Source organism: Macaca nemestrina, chromosome 4, assembly GCF_043159975.1.
Source record: "Macaca nemestrina isolate mMacNem1 chromosome 4, mMacNem.hap1, whole genome shotgun sequence".
Taxonomy (NCBI): Eukaryota; Metazoa; Chordata; class Mammalia; order Primates; family Cercopithecidae; genus Macaca; species Macaca nemestrina.
In genome coordinates this window covers 70,327,919-70,347,886 of record NC_092128.1, presented here as the reverse complement: position 1 = coordinate 70,347,886, position 19,968 = coordinate 70,327,919, and the positions used below count along the sequence as shown (strand labels likewise).

Here is a 19,968-nt window from a genome sequence, read left to right as displayed (position 1 = left end):
TGTTTTGGAGGCATTTTACAGTTTTGGCAAATAGTTGCAGGCCTCAAATTGTGTTTAAAATTATGCTAATTTGAACAAAGGAAAAGCAGACAATGACAACTAAGAAAATCAAAAAGTTGTGTAAGGAAGGAAATTTACTCATAGCACACTTGTGGTTTCTCTATGACCAAAATTTATATTATCATACAACTGTAAATAATGTATATTAATTTAAGCCAAAAAAATAGGAAAAAATGTATTTGAGAATAGAAACATAACAGAGAACATTCTCTCTTGGTGTGTTCCTTTCTAACTTGTAAATCACTAGTTATATCTAAAGTCTGTTTCCCTCTAACACTTCTTTCTGGACATTCTCTTTCCTTTGGTCCTATTGAATTTACCCTTCACAGATTTCTACTCCAGCATTTTCCATTCAGTACAGGGCTTTGTCCCGGAAAAGAACTTGAATTTGTCATTTTAGGGAAGTCACATGAGCAAGACTGGTGGACTACCCCCACAAAAAGATTGGATTAACACAAGTGAACAAATTTTGACATTTATTCTGCAATGAAATTCTTTGTGAATTTGCTAATTTCAAAACTATCCTTACTGCCTACACAGTAAAGTTCAATAACCTCTCCAAGGGTTTGAAATACAAAAGACATTTAATTATAAATTCCTCTAACTAGAAACAATTAAGGGGGAAAAATGATTTTTCCAAAAATAAGTTGAATCATTTCATTCATTTGCTTGCTCAGTGCTTATAAATAAGGAGTCCATATATAGTTTGCTCTCTCTCTTCCAAAACATTCAACCACCCTGGGAGAGAATGCATAATAAGGCACTGATAAAGTTTCATGCTGTCTTCCAGCACAGCATGCTATTATTGTAAGAGGGCTATTCCTTCTGTTTACCCAGTGATAAACAAAAAGATTGCACTTACCGAGCTGGGGCTGGAGTGCCGCCTAACTTTAGGTGACTCTTTGCCAGTGGAGGAGGTCTTAAAGTTAATGCAAGCATTGTTCTCAGAATGCACCCTCTTTACTTGATTAGCTGGTTTCTCAAATGGGTCAAAAGTGCTCTGTGTCCTCTGAACTCTGACTTTTTTATCCTCAGGAATTGTGTCCAGGGGTTTGATCACTGAGTCCATTCCCTGGCAGTTCCGTGTAGACATCTTTGTGACACATATCTGAGAAAAGAAGAAATTAAATTCAGAACTCTTCACTGCAACTTTAATATCACTAAACATGGCAATATATTACTCTAGAAAGCATGCCAATTTCAGTTTCAGGAAATACCCAAAAAGCCCACATTCTAAAAGCTGCATCAGCATAAATTACAGTACAAAAAATTCCTCACAATCATTCTGTTTATACTCACTTAGAGCTTACACTAAAAAATCTACCTCTAAAATGAGAAACTTAAGGCCCAGGCTGCTAGTAGTACCCTAAGATGATTCTTGAACTCTGTCACATGTTTTACCATCTGACTGGAAGTGGTTTATTTCTGAATCATTAAGAGGTTGGGTAACTGGCCTTAATTTAAAAAACAAAAAATAGGCAAATCAGATGCACACTAACTGATGGGTCATCGTATAAGCAGCTAACCTAGGCTAGAGAAGGAGAGCGCATTATGTTGTTTAAAAGTTTTAGGCATGAATATGTATACTTAAAATTTGTCCCCATCTTGATTTCATCTCCCAATTGGAATGAATGGAGCTAATGGTTAGAGATATTAAAGAACTGAGGACAACGGCGGGGGTTTTATTTCAAAGCTAATGGATTAAAAGAAATAACATGGTAAAAGAAAAACACTGAAAAGCATTCATTTCAAAATTTGGTTTACATTATTCCACTAGACCTCCACTTCCTTCCCTTCTTCTTCCTTCTTTACCCATTCTCTTCCTGCCTAGCCTGCCCTACCCTCTCATTTTATTTTAGTCTCTGTGACTTTTGCTCCTTGCTTTTTACTTTATGTTCTAAGCCTGCCATTCTCCCTATACTCTGGAGACTTTGTTGTCCTTATTAGATAATTTGATGGCCTCTGGCTTGTCTGTAAAGCCAGCTAATTTAATTGTTCTCTCTAAAGAAAATATAATTCTAAATAAAATTGTTTATAGAATGTTTTTCTTCTTATAAAAAGTTCCCACATCCCTATGTGCTATCAAAAGCAGAAAAACAGAAGATATTTATGAAAAGCCCACATTGTTAAGGTAAAAATATAAAGTTTTTGAACACATACTTTGGATCCGTGGTTGGTTGAGTATGTGAATACAGAACCCACAGATACACAGAGCTAATATGTAAAGAATGATTGTATGTGGGGGATAAATGCAGCTATGTATATGGATAGAAGTAGACAGATACAGATATAAATACAGACACAGATGCATAGATATAGATATCTGTGAGTGCATGAGCATAATGAAAAGTATATAGGAAAACACACCAAACTATTAACATCAGATATCTCCAGACATGTGGAATTGAATGGGTAAGATTAGCAATTTTTTGTACACTCGTGTGAATTTTATAATAAATATGCCAACATACATAATGTTTTTAAAACCACTAAAGTAGAAAAGTATGTAACTAAAATAAACCATTTCAAGTTTTTGAAACAAAAGTTTTTAATTTTTAAACATCAACCCTAAAAGTATGTCTCAACTACTAAGCACAGGCTGAATTCTAACTAAGTCAAATGAGAAGAATATTATCATGCTTTTTAGCATATGAGAAAACAGCTGAAGATATTTTTAAAAGACTCAAGGCAGAGTCCTCTAGTCATGATTAAAAAGTAAAAAATTATTACAAGTATGTTGGAGCGTGCGATATTTTTAAGGATTTTTGTGCTCTTCTTAAGGATGTGAAGGCAGTAGAAAAGAAACCACCCACGACACTAAGGCAATTAAATCATAAATACATGGGCCTGAGAAGTCAATGAACTGCAAACACAGAAAATTTGAAAGAAAAAAAAAGATGTAAGGGCACATTGAAATCAAATTACCTAAAACAGAGAGAGAAAGTAAAAGATAAGAATGACAGAAAATAGTTCATGACTAAATTAATACAGAAAGGCAATTAGAAAGCATCTCGGACTAAATAAAAATGGTAACACAAAACATGAAAATGGTGAGATTCAGCTAAAGTAGTGCTTTAGCTGTAGGAAAATTTGTAATACTAAATGACTAGAGAAAAGAAGAAAGGTCTCAAAGCAATGACCTCAGCGTCCACCTAAAAACACACACACAAAAAAAAAAAAAAGAAGGAAAGAAAAAAAGCAAATAAAAAACAAAATAAGACTGAAATAATAAATAAGAAAGTGGATATAAATAAAATAGAAAACAGAAAACAATAAAGAAAAATCAATAAAACCAAAAGCTGGTTTTCAGAGATTGTTTTTTTTTTAAATGCTGAACATTTAGCCATACAGATCAGGGGGAAGAAAAAGTAGAAAATATACATTGCCAATATTACTATCAGGAATGAGAGCGGTGACATCACTACAGATTTTCTACAAATATTATAAACAACATTATGCCAATAAATTCTGCAAGTTAGATGAAACCAATTCTTTGAAAGACAAAAACTAATCAAAGATCACTCAGTAAAAAAAATAGATAACCTGAATAGGCCTGTGTCTATGACAGGAATTGAATCTGTGGTCAAAAACATTACCACAAAGATAACGCCAGGGCCAGATGGCACCACTGGTGAAGTTAAACCAAACATTAATGGAAGAAATAACATCAATTGTACGGAAACCCTTTCAAAATATAGATGAGGAGGATATATTTCCCAATTCATTTTATAAGGCCAGTGTCATTCCAAGATCAAAAATCGCACAAAAACATTGTAAGGAAATTATAGATCAATCTCTCTCATGAACACAGATGCGAAAAATTACTGGTACATCTTCAACAAATTGAATGCAATAATATATAAAAAAGATAGTAAACCATGACAATGTCACACTAATCCCACGAATGCAAGGTTGGCTTAACATTCACAAATGTGTAATTCACCAGTTTAACATTTGGTAGGTAGTCTCTAACATGGCTCCCAGTAACACCCACTTCTAAGTATTCACACTTTTATGTAATCCCCAGCTCTTGAGTGTGGGCTGCATTTGTTGACTTGTATCCCATAAATATAATATGGCAAAAATCATAGGATACCACTTCTCAGAAAACATTATAAGAAAAATGTTTCTTCTATGTTGGTGCTCTCTCTCTCTGCCTTGAGTTTCCCCTCTTAGATCACTAGACCTGGGGAAAGTCGACTGCCATGCCATGAGGCAGCCCTGTGGAGAGACACATGTGCAGAAACACTAGGGCCTGCAAACAACCTTGTGAGTCAAGTTTCAGGGCCAACCACAGTTCCAGCTTCCTGCTTGACTGGAATCTCCTAAGAGACCCTGAGCCAGCTAAGGAGCATCTGCAGGAGACCCATAGGAACTAAGATTTTTAAAAAAATGTTTGTTGTTTTAAGATGTTAAGTTATGGGATAATTTGTTATGAAGCAACAGATAACTAATGCACAGTATTTTAAAACTCATATGATCATCTCAATAGACTCAGAAAAGGCATTTGATAAATTCAGCATCCATTCATGATAAAAACTCTCAACCAACTAAAAACAGAGTAAAACTTCCTCAACCTGATAGAGAGCATCTACCAAAACATTACATGTAACATCATACTTAATGGTGAGAAACTAAATGCTTTTCACGTAAAAACAGGAACAATTCAAGAACATCCACTTTCATCACTTTGATTTAATATTGTATTTTAAGTTCTAGAAAATACAATAAAGCAAAAAAGTCATTTGTTGGCTTCAGGAAAGAGAGGAACTCCAATTAGAAATTTTGATGGCTCTCTGAGCCTATACAATTTAAGCAAGAGAAACTGTTATGAAATCTACCGCAAGTACAGCTTTCTCTCCATCTTCATGCCTTAATGGCCTTACAATACATATTTTGAGTCAGGTAGCCTCTCATTTAATGGATCTGACTATGGCACAGTTGATAATTATAAAAATCAGTGAAAACTATGCACCTGTAGAAAACCAACGTCTCTATTCTATCATTAAGACAGAAGAGTGGCAGCCTTTTCCTACTTTTTGAGAAAAAAAAATTAACAAAGTTCTCAACTTAAAATATTTCCCATAAATATTCTTAAACATTTCACGTTTACTATTTTTGCTAACTACTAGCAAATGACAAAATGAAAGTAGAAAACAATCAGCTTGGCTGGGCATGGTGATGCACACCTGTAGTCCCAGCCTTTGGGAAGCTGCGGCAGGTGGATCATTTGAGCTCAGGAGTTCGAGACCAACCTGGGCAACATGCAAAAACCCTGTCTCTACAAAACAAATACAAAAATTAGCCAGGTGTGGTAGTGCACACCTGCAGTCCCACCTACTCAGGAGGCTGAGTTGGACAGATCTCTTGAGCCAGGAAGGGCAAAGCTGCAGTGAGCTGCAGAGTCCGTGCCACTATACTCCATGTACTCCAGCCTGGGCAACATAGTGAGACCCTGTCTCAAAAAGGGAAAAGGGAAAGGAGTGGTGGGGAGGGAAAGAGAAAGAAAAAGAGGAAAGGGGAAAGGGGGAAGAGGGGTAAGAGGGGAGAGGGGGGAAGAGGGGCAAGAGGGGAGAAGGGGGAAGAGGAATAAGAGGGGAGAAAGGGGAAGAGGGATAAGAGGGAAGAAGGGGGAAGAGGGGTAAGAGGGGAGAATAAGGGAGGGAAGGAGAGTTCTTAGAATAAAATTATTTAAGTATCCAGGGTGCATGAAGAGAAAAGCGAGTAGTCTGGGTCTTAGCAATGAAAGAGGTTTCCTAAAGACAGAGTATACACTGGTGCTACTCCCCTGCGTATGTCTTCAGTTGAATGCTTATATTAACTTGTCAGCAATCTGAATAAATGCTTCCTACCCCAAATAGAATCTTTCTGCCCATAGCAAAATGCTTATGGTCAGTGCAGTAAAAGGTCTTAGTAAAAGATAAAACCTCATATATTAAAAAACTCAGAGACAGAAGTATGGAATGTCAAATCGGAAAAAATCACTGAGAACCCAAACCTCAAAAACATAGATTCTTCCAACCACCAAACAGTAGCCCTTTTATCCACTACTAACTTTCATGTGCACCCCTAGTGCCCAGATTTTGGCCTACATTCCAATTCTCCAGTAAGGAAAGGAAGAACTCTTTGGAAAGTAATAGATTCCAGTTCACGGTGCAGGAAGTGTGAAAGAGCCAGGAAACATCCAGCTGTTACCAGAAAACTAGCACCCTTTCAAAAATGTCAGGGATCATGCTAGAAGGACAAAGGAATCTGCCGAAAGGGGTTCCCACTGACCAAACTGATTATTTGAGCATCAAAAGGAAAAATAAAAGTATGGTTAAATAGAACAAGCTGAGCTGTTGAAAGACCATGAGTTCATTATGATTTCAAAAGAAAAAAGTTACTATAAAGGCCAAATGGCAGCTATAATATAAAAGAATGAATATAACACGATATGGTTGATTTTAAGATACAGAACTCTGAGTAAGCCAAGAAGTGCTAGAAAAAAAAGTAGCAAGGAACTGTATCAAGGGCAGGAATGAATGATCAGGGCCTGTGGGGAGGGTCCAAGTAGCATGAGTGTAGAAAGAAAAGCAACACAGCATGTTCCAATGACAGCAGACCAGGTGGGTGGATGTAATGCAACAGGCTAAAGGGCAGATGATGTTTCCTAAGCAACGTATTACAAAGTACACATCTGGTGGAGAGAAACAAGATTAAAAAGAAAACCTATGTGAACCAGTGTGGAAAGCATTTTTTTAAGTAAGTTAAATTTTAATAACACATATGAAATTTAACCCTTAAAAAGAAAACTCAGCTTGACTGCCAACCCGTGACTCAGATGTGAATCTCTGACTTGAAAAAAGCATCCAGAACCCCAACAGTCAACAACTCAGATCCTGTAACCATGGCTGTTCTGAGAAGGGATTCTTTTACTTGTGGCCCTGTAAAGATTACACAATCCCAAAAAGACACAAAAAATATTATTACTGAACCCCCTGGAAGAAATCTAAATAAGTGGATCTATAACCCCAGAAAGCTATAAAAAAGAACAGAGAAATAATAATAAGATTACTTAAAACTACACTGTTAAGTATAGTAATATATTAATAATTTGTAATAATTACATTTAGGTATGTCTTCTTTGTTTAAAAGTATCTAGAATATGGCAAAATAATCAGTTACACTAAATTAGTATATGACATTAAGGGAATTTAATTAGGTCAGTAATCAATGCTTAAATGGAGACAAATTGGTTTTCAAAATTACATTTCTTAGCTACACATATTCTTAAAGATGTGGGTACTTGGCCAAATACAAAGGCCATGAGCTGTGAACATTCTGGACACAGGAGACCCTCGGACATTCTACGCACTGTCCATCAGCTTCACTGTCCTTCACCCATGCTTTTAGTGTCCTCAGCCTGAAAACCTTCCTCCTACCAAGCCATGACTTGTCTCCAAAATTGCCTTTGCCTAAATGCACTTGTTGATTAAATCCCACCCACTCAGACCAATCCTTTATGAATAATTCACTTCAGCAAATTTAGTCTGCTCCAATATTTTTGCATACCTTAGACTGTAATTATTCTTTTTGTGATACTTTAATGTCAACAACCTAATTATCTCTTCCACAGGGCAAGGACTATGTCTTATATTCATTTTATAGCCCCCTAAAGTACCTTTCCCTTAAAATCTCCTCTTGAAGAGTACAGTAAAGATTTGTTCATTAACTCGTGGAAAATAAGGAACTTCCACAGGTTAAAAGTGGTTTTCACAAATCATGGGGCCAGAAGAAAACATCTTTGGCACCTCTGCCCAAGGCAAATTCCAGTAGACAGCTATGCTATCAGTATCGTGTGAAAACAAGACATTCAAATATCAATGAGAACTAAGAATAGTTTTCTCCATGACTGTACTTTTTCATACTACTTGTTCCATTTAGAAACTGAAGTAACAAAAAATCACATAAGCAGGGATGTCTCCTGGTATTCGAAAATAGATAAAAGGAAGAAATCATCACAAATACCAAAATAAACTTCTTTTTTTCCAGTAAATTAAATAGAAGCTAGAATTTCAAACTTGCTTTGAGATGCACCCATACATATGGATATTCATCTGAAGTGATTAATTTGGTCTACTCATTATTAACAGGAACTTGTTCATTTGCTGGCAAACTCAAAACTGAGTAGAAATTCAAACCGTGTATGAGGCTCCAAAAGTCACAGTTTGACCTACGATTTTAGCTTAGAGCTATGTAAGATCCAGACAACTGTCTACTGAACTCACAGCAGTGGATTTGAAAGCGCACAACTTAATTCAGTTAAGCTTGGCATTCATTTCAAGTGAATTCATTCGGGCTGAAAATTGTCCCTTTGAATCACCCTTTTTCTGGTGATAAGCATTTTACTGGGTTCAGAGTGTGATCTTCTCCACTGCTCTACTCCACACTCTTAGTTGAAGGCAGACACTGGAAAAGAATCGGTTTAAAAGACTCCAGGTCAACCCACAGCAAATATGTATCATGCATTAGGCTGTAGCTAGGTCATGCTCTTTTGATATTCATGAAAGGAATGTCCATCACAGGTCCAGTGAAAAACTATGAAACAAGCAAAAATCGGCCGGGCGTGGTGGCTCAAGCCTGTAATCCCAGCACTTTGGGAGGCCGAGATGGGCGGATCACGAGGTCAGGAGATCGAGATCATCCTGGCTAAACCGGTGAAACCCCGTCTCTACTAAAAAATACAAAAAACTAGCCTGGTGAGGTGGCGGGCACCTGTAGTCCCAGCTACTCGGGAGGCTGAGGCAGGAGAATGGTGTAAACCCGGGAGGCAGAGCTTGCAGTGAGCTGAGATCCGGCCACTGCACTCCAGCCTGGGCGACAGAGCGAGACTCCGTCTCAAAAAAAAAAAAGAAAAAAAAGAAAAAGAAACAAGCAAAAATCTTGACAACCTCTTTCATTTGTTTTTTTCCCTTTGTCCAATACCCCAGGAGGGCCTGATGGCTTTATCCTACTTAAAATCTGCTCCCAATATTAAAAAATCATCAGTCATTTATAAGTTTTTGAGCACTTAAATCATAGCACTATGTCTCCCAGTATTATCTGAACTTTAAGCATTACAGAACAAGAAGTTTCCTCCCTTATAAAAGTAATTTCAGCTAGTAAGGATAGATGTGCAAGAGTTTTGGGTAGAAGAGAGGGGTAGGAAGAATTAGAATCATTGCCACTAGAATCATAACCAATGATAACTGCCTTCATCTATAACTTAAATCTGTCAAGTCTAAAAGTATGCTTTCCTCTCTTTGCTTGCTGTCTTCTCTATTTTCTCCCTAACAGTATGTGCATATACACAGAGATGGCAGTAACAGTGGCTACACAGAGCAAAGATATATAGGCATATAGAATGATATATGCAAGGATGTGTTTTACTTACAGCTTTGTTTTATGAGAACCAAGATCTTGCCTAAAATCACCTTCAGAACATTACCTAACATACATGCAAGCATACTGCCCATGGAAGTCAGAACTAAGTGCCTCAAAACAAGCCACTTAAACTCCCCAGATCTCAGTCTTCTCATCTGTAAAATGATACAGATCAGTTTTAGCTCTAATGTTCTACCATGAACTCTAGGCAGCAGTTTGCAGCTGGTAAATAATTTTAGATAGACTAACTAGTAAAGTCTCACACATAAATTCATTTCTTTGTGCTTCCTTTGTGTTCCACTTTGTTAGAATTTTAAGATGTAGAAAGGACAAAGACAGGTACATACTATGAATACACTTCTCTTGATGTCTCCAGTCTTTTCAGATTTTACTTAACTCTGACATCCTGAAACTGTTTCTCAGTGGTGGCATCCTGGGCATTGTGGCTGAAAATTATTTGGGTGCAGCATTTGCACAGCAGTACACATTGTAGAACATCTGGCAACCATGGTTCTTACTAAATGCTAGTCCTGCCCTTATATCACTGTCACTGTCACAACCAAAAATGCCCTCACTACCAACTACATCATTTTTAGATTGTACTTTATAATTTGTTACTGAAACATACGTTATCATATATTCTTATATAAGTTACTGTAGAATTTGTTTTCATGTGTTCGGTTTATTTTGGTGGGTGGGGGGAGCTCTGTCTTTGCTGAGCACTGTTTCTCACGTGTTTGTATTTCCATGACCAGACTGTAAACACCTTGAGCACACAAACCATATCTTCTGTTTCTTTAGTGTTCCCCAAGCACAAAAGACTGGGCATGAAATAGTTCTGTTAAAATTTACTCAATGATGAACTGTTTTGCTAATTATAAGCTTTCCCCTTTAACTAAAAATAGGTCATTAAAAAAAAATTAGTCCTGAGAAACTACACTAAAAACAAGGTACCTTCTGTGTTGAGATGTTTTCCAGTCATGAAAACACTTTACCAGATGTTTCCATTCATCAGAATTCAATGTCTAATATTGCAATTTAGTTTTAAAATGCTTATTTTTCTACTACATGATTTCTTTGGCATCTGACCTAATTTCACTTAAATCCTGAATTCATCAGCTAGTGGACACAACTGAATGGAGAACTCTTGAGGATACTACATTCATTTATGCTGCTTCAGTGACTATAGTTTTGTTACATCCCTTACTGGACTTCAATCCTTGCCATTAATAGGCTTGATAACCGTTTTGCTAATTCTATTATGGAATGTTAGGTAGTCCTTCCAGAAGCTTAACCTTTGGTATATGTTGCTAAAATAATTTTATTTAGTCGCTTTCTCTTCTGTGATAATTACACATTTCAGATGAGATATAGTTTTTTTTTAAGGCTCACATAGGTAGATGCCTATATTTTCTGACCTCTAGGTTCTTCATTTTGTCCAAATCATAATGATAAATTTAACCTAAAGTTTTAATGAACACTCATAGCAAGGGTAGAATTACCAGCCCTATTGTTAGTTGTCTGTATAAGTTTTTCAGAATGTAGTCAGCTTTGCAGACCAGAATTTCATCTGGAAAAGTTAACCCCTTGCTGCTTGCAGACTGGCAGCACTGGCATCACCTGGGATCCCAGACCGATTGCAGTTCTACCGAGTCAGAATCTGAATTTTAACAAGATCCCTGGTTGATTTCTGTGCACCTTGAAGTTTGAGACATGGTGCTGTAAACCATGTAATGATATATTCTGTTGTTATGGTCAAATAAGAGATTGTGATTGTGAGAGAGGGCAAATTTAGAGGGAAAATTTATTTCAGTCTCTGTGTATAATGAGTGATAAAAATTTACTCAAACATCGCAAAAGTTCATGGTAGTTATCAGATAACTCAATATATTTTGAGCTCTGAAATAAAATTTGCAATAATATACATCCAATATGTTTATGAATTTAAATAGCCATGGGATTGGAATGAGTGACAGGTAGAAAAGAAAGAATATACATGGGTTATAGCAGCATATATGACATTACTTCCTGCATAGAAATTTATAGATGTATGTGTCTCTAATATAGGAACATTGTTTTGCTGCTGGCCATCATATCTATAAAAACAATTACTATAAAATTATCCTGAGCAGAATTGAATTCAGAATCTAGCTTTGCTTACTACTTACTAGGGTTTATTTGGTAGATTTGGAGGTAAAACTTAGAGGGAAATCACCTCAGGATCCAGAAAAGAAATTTGAAAAGGAACTTACATTTGTGAAGAGTACCATGTATCCTAAAACAGGTCCTCCTTTGGGGTAGGCGTGTGAGGGAACCTTTGGCCCAAACGGCATAACTGAACATTTCCCGCTCCGGATTAAATCCTACTCTGATTATGTGGAAAGCCAGATGAGATGTCTTTCAGACACTGTTTCCACTAAAAACATTAAATATTCCAAAAAGGTCAACAAGAGAAAGAAGAAAGTATGTACATTTTCTGACTTCCAGTTGACATCCACAATTATATGCTGGTTAAAATGCCATCATGGAAAAAAGACAAGAGTCAGGAGTGCAGAATTCATAGTATATGACCAAATGACATGTGTTAAGAGGTGAAATATTAAAATTGATATCTATATTCACCCCACCCCTCACCAAAACATTTATAGCCAAAGGGCTCAGAAATGGGACACAGGAGATGAGAAGCTCCAAGCACAGCAAGCGGGTGACTTTGTTTTGAGATTCCACAAAGCACAGCGTTTTCCAATCTACAAAATTCCTATAGCTGCATTGGGGAAATGGAATACCTATTCTCTACAAAACAGAAAAATCAAGCTACACAAAGTGGCTCACACTGCATGGCTAATTAGTTTCTTCATCAAGACACTATTCCCTTAAAGCTCTTATTCTAGGAAAAAAAAAAAAAAAAAAAGGTCTGTTCCTTCAAATAAAAACTTTTCCTCCCTCTCCCACAGGATTTACAGGTTTAAACATAGCTTTTCTTTTTTAGGTTTTGCCTTGGGTTCTACCTGAGAATGGAAAACCAGAGTGTATTTCCAAAGGACCCCATAACATGTAGCAGTGTGAACTAAGCTGGCAAAGGGGGCTGACTGTTAACCACCCCGATTTAAAAACTAAAAATGTCTACCATGTCAGAAGCACTAACTACTAATAAACAGAAGAGGCTGATCTCAGATTCATAGACTTGAAATCAATAATATGGTCCAGGACGCTTTCTACCTATACACATATGCTTAGTGTTTGAGAGGTATTTTTAAACATCACAGGGACTGCAGAAGCTCACTTGTCTCAAAGGCCGTGCAAAAGACAGTCTCAAGTGCCTTCTGAATTCTGTTTGGTTTCACTAAACCACCCCTGGCTTCTTTGTACTAAACCAGGCCAGTTCTTCCTTCATGTCTCTACCTTTCAAATATCTGTAGCTCACTATTCTGTCCCTCATGTAAGATACAGCATCCAGAAGGTGCAGTAACATTAAAAAATGAAAACTGAAGAGAAAACACTACTGGAGATATGACTGATCCTTTAGGATCTGAATTCTTTCCCCCTGGTAACCATATGAACGGCATTTTAAAATAAAGAGTATAAATATTTTTAAATTCCTTCTCTAAAGGAGAAATAAAATTGTGTACTATCTTCTTACTCTGAAACAGATGGCTATATAAATACAACATACATCTCCAAAACTACAATAACCACCTTTTTAATAAAATATAAATGTATTATTAGTGTTTGGATAATAATTTAGTGGTTGATGTCAAGAGTGATGTTATAAAGTTGAAAAGTTTAATGTTTTTCTTCTTATAAAATAAATCTAGATTGCAAACTCCATCAAAGAGTTCAGGAAAATACAGGGCATCACTCAATATAGAATTGACTTTCGAAGCTCTTAACATTTTCAGAGAATCATATATGGGTCACTAACCACACAGAGCTTATGAAGAGAAACACTGGGAACAATGAACCTTTGAGGAGAAAATGGAAGTATCTTTCAATGTTGCTTTAACAATTGATTCATCTATTGTAAAGAGCTAAAATCTCAGTGATAATAAATTTGACAGTAACCCATTAGTAATACTCCTAACTGATTTCATGAAGACTGGTTCTGCAAACCTTTCCTATAGCTGAGAAAAATCAATACCAAATCTTGCCTAAGAGATGCAAGGTGAATAGAGAAAACCAGTGGGATACACACATCCTGCTGTTTGTCTGTCACCTGGAAACAAACTCCAGTGCTTCCAGAAGCATTTCACTGTCAACTTTGTATTTTTACCAAGATTTCATTTACCTGAGGAATAAGCTGCTGGGGCAAACGTGTTATCAATTGGGCAGAAAAGTAAGTCTAAAGAACATTCACCCTTCCAAAGTCTGCCAGATGATAAATAGGATATTGGAGCTTTCTATTACATACTCCTTTTATCCACTCAAACTCAGTAACACTAATAAATAATTATATATGCTCTATAATCAAACTACAGAAGGATCTTGGGCAAGATATAATGCAGCTGATAGAAAAGAGATGGAAATTAAGGATTTCTAGATGAGATGACAATGATGATGATGGCTAACTTTTGTTGAGCTCTTATTATGTAAGTTACTATTAAAAATGCTTTAAAATAGCTTCCCAATTAATCTCCACAACAACCTCATAAGAAAGGTAATAATATTATCTCAATTTCGCAGATGGTTAAATTGAGGCACACATGAATTAAGTAACATGTCCAAGGCCACAGAAAATAAACACAGGAGATGGGATTGATTACAGGACTCCGAATACAAAGCTCAAGCTCTTGACCACTGTGTTGGCTTTCATACACGTCCCCTGGGACTTACATCCTGACAGAAATAAACAAAAAACAACTTTAACTACAATTCTCTCAATTTCTCTTCATTCTCTCTTATCTCTCCTGATGGAAAAAAAAGAAAAAGAAAGAAAAAGAAAGTACTTCCAAAGCTGTGTAAAATAACTGCTCACTGGTTTAAGGTTTTCTGACCCATCTTCCCTCTCTCCCCACAAACCTACCACTCAAATTTAACATATATTTGATTAATCTGATTCTGAATTAGTCTCATAATAAAAGTCAGGCCATAACAGAAAAATAGGGGGACAGAAAGCAAGACTCATTAAGAAGGAGCAGGCTTAGCTGGAAGGCTCAGGTATTAGATATTGCTATGTTGAATCTTCCTCCTCTATAAATGGTTGGGTCCCCTGGATAGTGAGTTAAAAGCATGGATATAAACTGCTGACTGACCCAGTCTAAGAACTGTCAAAATGGTCGATAGAAAACAAATGAACAGCACTGAGGCCTTAACTTGGCTTTCTAAAAAAGGTCCCCTCAGAAAAACCGTCTGGATTTATGGAAGCAGTATCAGGAAGAAATCTGAGAAACAGAAAGCTGTATTCATGAAGCTAGGCTTACCTCATCCAGTGGAAAACTTCTTAATACAGCATCAAGTTTACACCCTCTACGATTTCTGTCAAACTCAGAGGATACTTGGGGTTTTCTGGTTGTTTCCACTGAAAATGGGGTGGGGAGTGAAAGAAGGCCCACAGTGGGCAGCAGGAGACTGAGTTTTCCTCTCACACTGGCTAGTGAATGATAATGAACCAATTAAATAACAATTTCTAAAGTACCTGCCAGCTCTAAGAGTCTCTGACTCTGTAAGAAGACCTCAACATGATCAGTCTTTGTTTATGAAGTAAAATAGAGTAAGAAGATGGAAGTACAGTGGGTGAAATTCAAACGTTAATAATGACAAAAGCTATGGCCCAGCTTCCAATTATTTCAGCTGATTGCTGCTATCAGCAAAGAATTGATGTGAAAATCTTAGCATCTCAATTATAATACACCCATAGATAAATATATGAAAATAATATATAATATATCCATAACTCTTTCTCTCAGTGCATTTCTATTCCTTATTCCTTGCCCTTTCCCATAGGCTATTTTAGTATATTTAAAGTATCTATTATGATGTCCATACAGGAACTTGATTCATGTCATCAGATGAGGAAAAACTGCTGTCTATCCTATATAAAAATCAAGGAATGCATTAAGAAGGAATGAAATTCTGATACATGCTACAACATGGATGAACCTTGAAAACATGCTAAGTAAAACAGGGCAGAGACAAAAGGAAAAATACATACAACTCCATTTAATATACTATGAGGTACTTAGAATACCAAACTCATAGACACAGAAAACAGAATAAGATTACCAGGGGCAGGGGGAAGGGGAATGGGTAGTTACTATTTAATGAGAGCAGGGTAAGGTTTCTGTTTGGGTTGATGAAAAAGTTCTGGAAATGGATAGTGGTGATGGTTGCAAACAATGTGAATATATTTAATGCCACTGAAATATAAACTTAAAAATGGTAATAATGGCAAGATTTGTGTTATATATATTTTACCACAATAAAAAATATCAAAGCATACAGTATCTCCTTCATAATCACCAAAATGAAAGAAAAAAAAAAAACTTGCCACATATTTTCTCTTTGAAATATTTTTAAAAGTAGACTGTAGCTGGCAGTAGTGGCTAATGCCTGTAATCCCAGTACTTTGGAAGGCCAAAGCAGGAGGGTCACTTGAGTCCAGGAGCTCAAGACAAACCTGGCCAACACAGTGAGACCCTCGGCTCAATTGAAAAAAAGAAAAAAGTAGTAGACTGTAAGTTCCATAAGAACCATGACCACATCTGTTTTACTCACCACTATTACACAATAGATTCCATAAATGTTTGTTTAACAAACAAATGCTTTTTTAAAAGGAGAGGATTAAAAAGCACCAAACTGACTATCCATGAGAAAGCATAATAGGGCATATTCCAGGGGAAAATACCAATATAACTATTTCTAAGCTCCTTCAGGAAAAGGTACTGTTTCATCCATACTTCCTTTATATAGCAGGTCTTACAATGTTTTACACATAGTAGGTGGCTAATCAATATTTGCAGAATGAGAGAAATATCACATGATTGTAAAAGCAGTCATATTATTGCTCTACTTTTTAAAAATTACTTTTTGTAAATTTACAATTCCTTCTGTCACAGGATGAAAAAAAATCCTCACAACTCACACAAAGTAAAAGTAAAAATATAAATACCTAAAACACATTATTCTCAGAAAAAGAAACAGTAAACACAGGGCGCAACGTCTTCTAAACAGAAAAAAAAAGTTTTTAAAAAAGAGAGGTAAATTTGATCTATCTTTGGAAGAAAATCCAAATATTCACTCCCAAAAATCAATGTCCAACCTCAACAGTAAATAGTTGAGTGAATATAGAAGCACCGCACCATTAAAGAAATTCACTCACAGTGAACCACAACAGTTACCAGTATTTCTGTCAATTAGCCTATCAACTAATCAGGTGATCTTTCTTACATTTACTTATGTCACAAATTATACAGAACTGGCTTATAGCCAACATGCAAGCTCCTGATTATTTTCTTAATATTCACCAACTACACATTTACATTTTACATAAAGGACTAAGTTAATTAAACTAGACATAAGTGGAATATTTTTAAAGCAAAAAATCAAATGCTGACATCCTTAACATTCAGCATGTATATAATAACAGGTGAATCCACATAAAGTCACTAGGGCTAAGTAATGTTATTAGTCTCACTCCGAACACTATTAAAACACGTCCTTCAAGTTCAAACCCCCACCACATCAAATATGTCAACTGTGTGACAATTAACAAAGGAAACAAAAATTCAGTCTCTGAAGACGTCAAGGTTTACATTCCTATCTCTCAATTTTATCTGCTTTACAAGCAGGTAAGCATCATTGGAGTAGGCTGTCTGCTACCATGGTCCTTCATGAATGCAGGGGTTCTCCATTAGCATCCAAAATGCTAATAGTCTACTATCAGAGCCAGCACTTCAAGCAGAACTGCATGAAGAATCATCACTTCTGTACATGAAAGCATAACCACTACAGGTGCAATGATGCAAAATACCAGCACACTGACCTCTGCTCAGCAGCACACACTTAAAGCAGGTGCATTTCTGTGATCCAAAAGGGAAGGAGGTAGGATGATCAGGGAGGAAGCCCCAGGTCCCTAATATATTAGAGATATTTATTCTACTCAGATCCAATCCAGCTAAATTCATGGACATCAGTTTACTCAAATGGAAAAAGTAGTCTCTCGTCCTTCACTTGCTTGACTCAGAGGGCATTCAGCCAAGCATAGCCAGGCAAAAACAATCTGTAAGATCTCTTTCAGCTATAATAAATAAAGACTAGTTTCAGAAGGAATAAGACTCAGATATGGCAAAGAAGCAGCCGTAAAACCTTTTCCCCATCTTATCTCTGCTACTGGTGTTTACAAACTAGGAACAGTAGCCTCGGGAGCCTCAAAAGACTCTCCCATGAGTAACCTCCAGTCAGATCCCTAATTTAAATACCCCCTTTATCAATCTGTGATGTTTCTGGCAGTTAAATAGAAGGAAGTGAGTAAAATGACATGCATAAAATGAATCCTTTTTAAGTTGTAAATGAGTGAGTCAGGATTCAGACTTGCCGAGATGCTCCAAATTAAAACCCCTGCTATAATTTTAAGCATGCTCTGTCTTACCGTTCTGCTGTTGTCTCCCTCAGGCTTGATTCACCTGGAACTCTTTAACATGTCTCTAGCAATGTGTTTGCACCAGGCCAGGCTCATAACAGCAACTGAATTCACATCTTTCTGCACTAGCAAGCTGAAATGGTACGGCCGTACTACAACCAAGAGAGGGGGATGCATAAGCAAGAAAAAAAAAAAAAAAAAAAAAAAAAAAGCCCAGAAATCTCCTAAGAGAAGCTAATCTCAGTGGAATAAGACCAAAAACAGTTCAGAAGAAACATGTCAAAGGACATGCTAACATTCACTATCAATAGCTTTAACAGCTCAATTATTTTCTCCAAAAAATCTAATTTTTTTTTTTCCAAACACGATGGACTTGCCTGTGGAGTTCCCAGGAAGGCAGAGTAACCGGGCTCTGCAGCAGCATTGCAGCCAAAGTATCCGTGCATATGCTGTCCAGGCAATTCACAACACACTGCCTTTTCAGAAAGATATTGATTTGCAATGCAGGGCTGCTTCAAAAGAATGCAGAATGGGAGCCAAACAGCTAATGGTGATTGCATAGGAGGAAAAACATTTAATCAAAGGGATGCACCTCATCATGCTCAATTCAATTTTTTTAAGAGCACTGGAGAAAGCCAGTAAGTGTCCTGAGTGACAACCCCATTAAATAATAATCTGGGATCCTATAGAAGGCCAAGTTTCAGCCACCATCATGCATGTTGCAAAAGCTGCTAAAATGGTGTCTATGTGTATATATTTGTCATATGCAAATGGAGCATAATAAGAACTCTAAAATAACCATACATCAAATACATGGTTAAAAAAAAAAAAAAACACAGGTGCAACATACACAGAACCAAAGTAAAAGAATGCATAGTTATGAGCTTGCAGAATTTTTGGTGGACTTAGAGCTCATACCACTCTGAAAAATAAAATACCAAAACAAGCCAGATCTCACAATCCTTAGGCAAATTGTGCCAAGTCATGCCACAAGGTGCTAGGCGGCAAAGGAAGGATGCCAGACTGCTACTCTCACAGCGACCCCTACAGGAAAGTGGTTGATCTATTCTTTTTTAAAGGAGCTCCTGTCCTCCGTACACAGAATCACGAAAGGATATAAATTAGATTAAGATACAACAACACAACTGAGAAGTATCTTAGGTAAGAAATAAAAAAAGGCATGAAGTCTAACCTTGTAAATATTCACTTATTTAAAAAATTAAAGTACACGAGGAGGTAACTACCGTGTCAATGATAAGCGGTTGATACTCCCAAAGCTCCCCAAACTGGGGTATACCATGATGAGGAGAAACCTCAGGCAAAGTGTTTTCCCTTCACATCCTAATTGGTTTAAATGAATCATCTCTTCTTTCTCCCACTTGCAAACCATCTTCACCTTCATTATTTTGAATGACACTATGAAGATATTCAACTTTGTTTTCCTGCAACACAAAAGCTTTAAAATCTTTTTAAAAAGTTATTGTTCAAACACAAATATTACATACTTTCATCTTCAACAAAGCCAAAAGAGAAAGCTATCTCCTTAATATCTGAAAACTATTGAATTATATGAGCATCATTGCTGCAGAACAGACTTCAACAGGTCTTTCAAGAACCTGAGGTATTTTTGTGATTATCCCTCCAGCCCAAAAAGACACCTTTTTCAGAACCAACAGCACTTCTTATTGAGTCATTCAAGATTTAATCATATGTCACCTCATAAAACTCTCTTGTATTGTTGGCATTTTCTCCATTTTAAGGCCCTTGATAAATCACACCAATTGCATTTTTCAAAATTTATTTAAATACCACATAATACAATGCTAGGCATCTAGCAAATATTAAATTAACATTAAAAAATTAATGAATTTCCCAACTCCATATTTTAGGGCTAAAAGTTCTTCTTAGGCTATCCCCTTTCCCCTATC

The 19,968-nt window shown here is 36.6% G+C and overlaps 1 protein-coding gene across 4 annotated transcripts in view; it reads right to left on the bottom strand.

The window, feature by feature from the left end:
- LOC105475476 (cyclin dependent kinase 14) overlaps positions 1 to 19,968 on the bottom strand; it is a 594,776-nt gene that overhangs the window by 465,364 nt on the left and 109,444 nt on the right. For 2 of the 4 annotated variants that reach the window (XM_011730739.3, XM_071094797.1), the window contains exons 1-2: positions 18,418 to 18,715; positions 923 to 1,168 (exon numbers count right to left, since the gene is read on the bottom strand). In XM_011730739.3, the coding sequence (XP_011729041.1) occupies positions 923 to 1,168; positions 18,418 to 18,600 (429 nt within the window). In that variant the 5' untranslated portion in view covers positions 18,601 to 18,715. Of the gene's footprint in view, positions 1 to 922; positions 1,169 to 18,417; positions 18,716 to 19,968 lie in introns of those variants that run through there. The other 2 variants (XM_011730738.3, XM_011730740.2) reach the window with 2 other exon arrangements.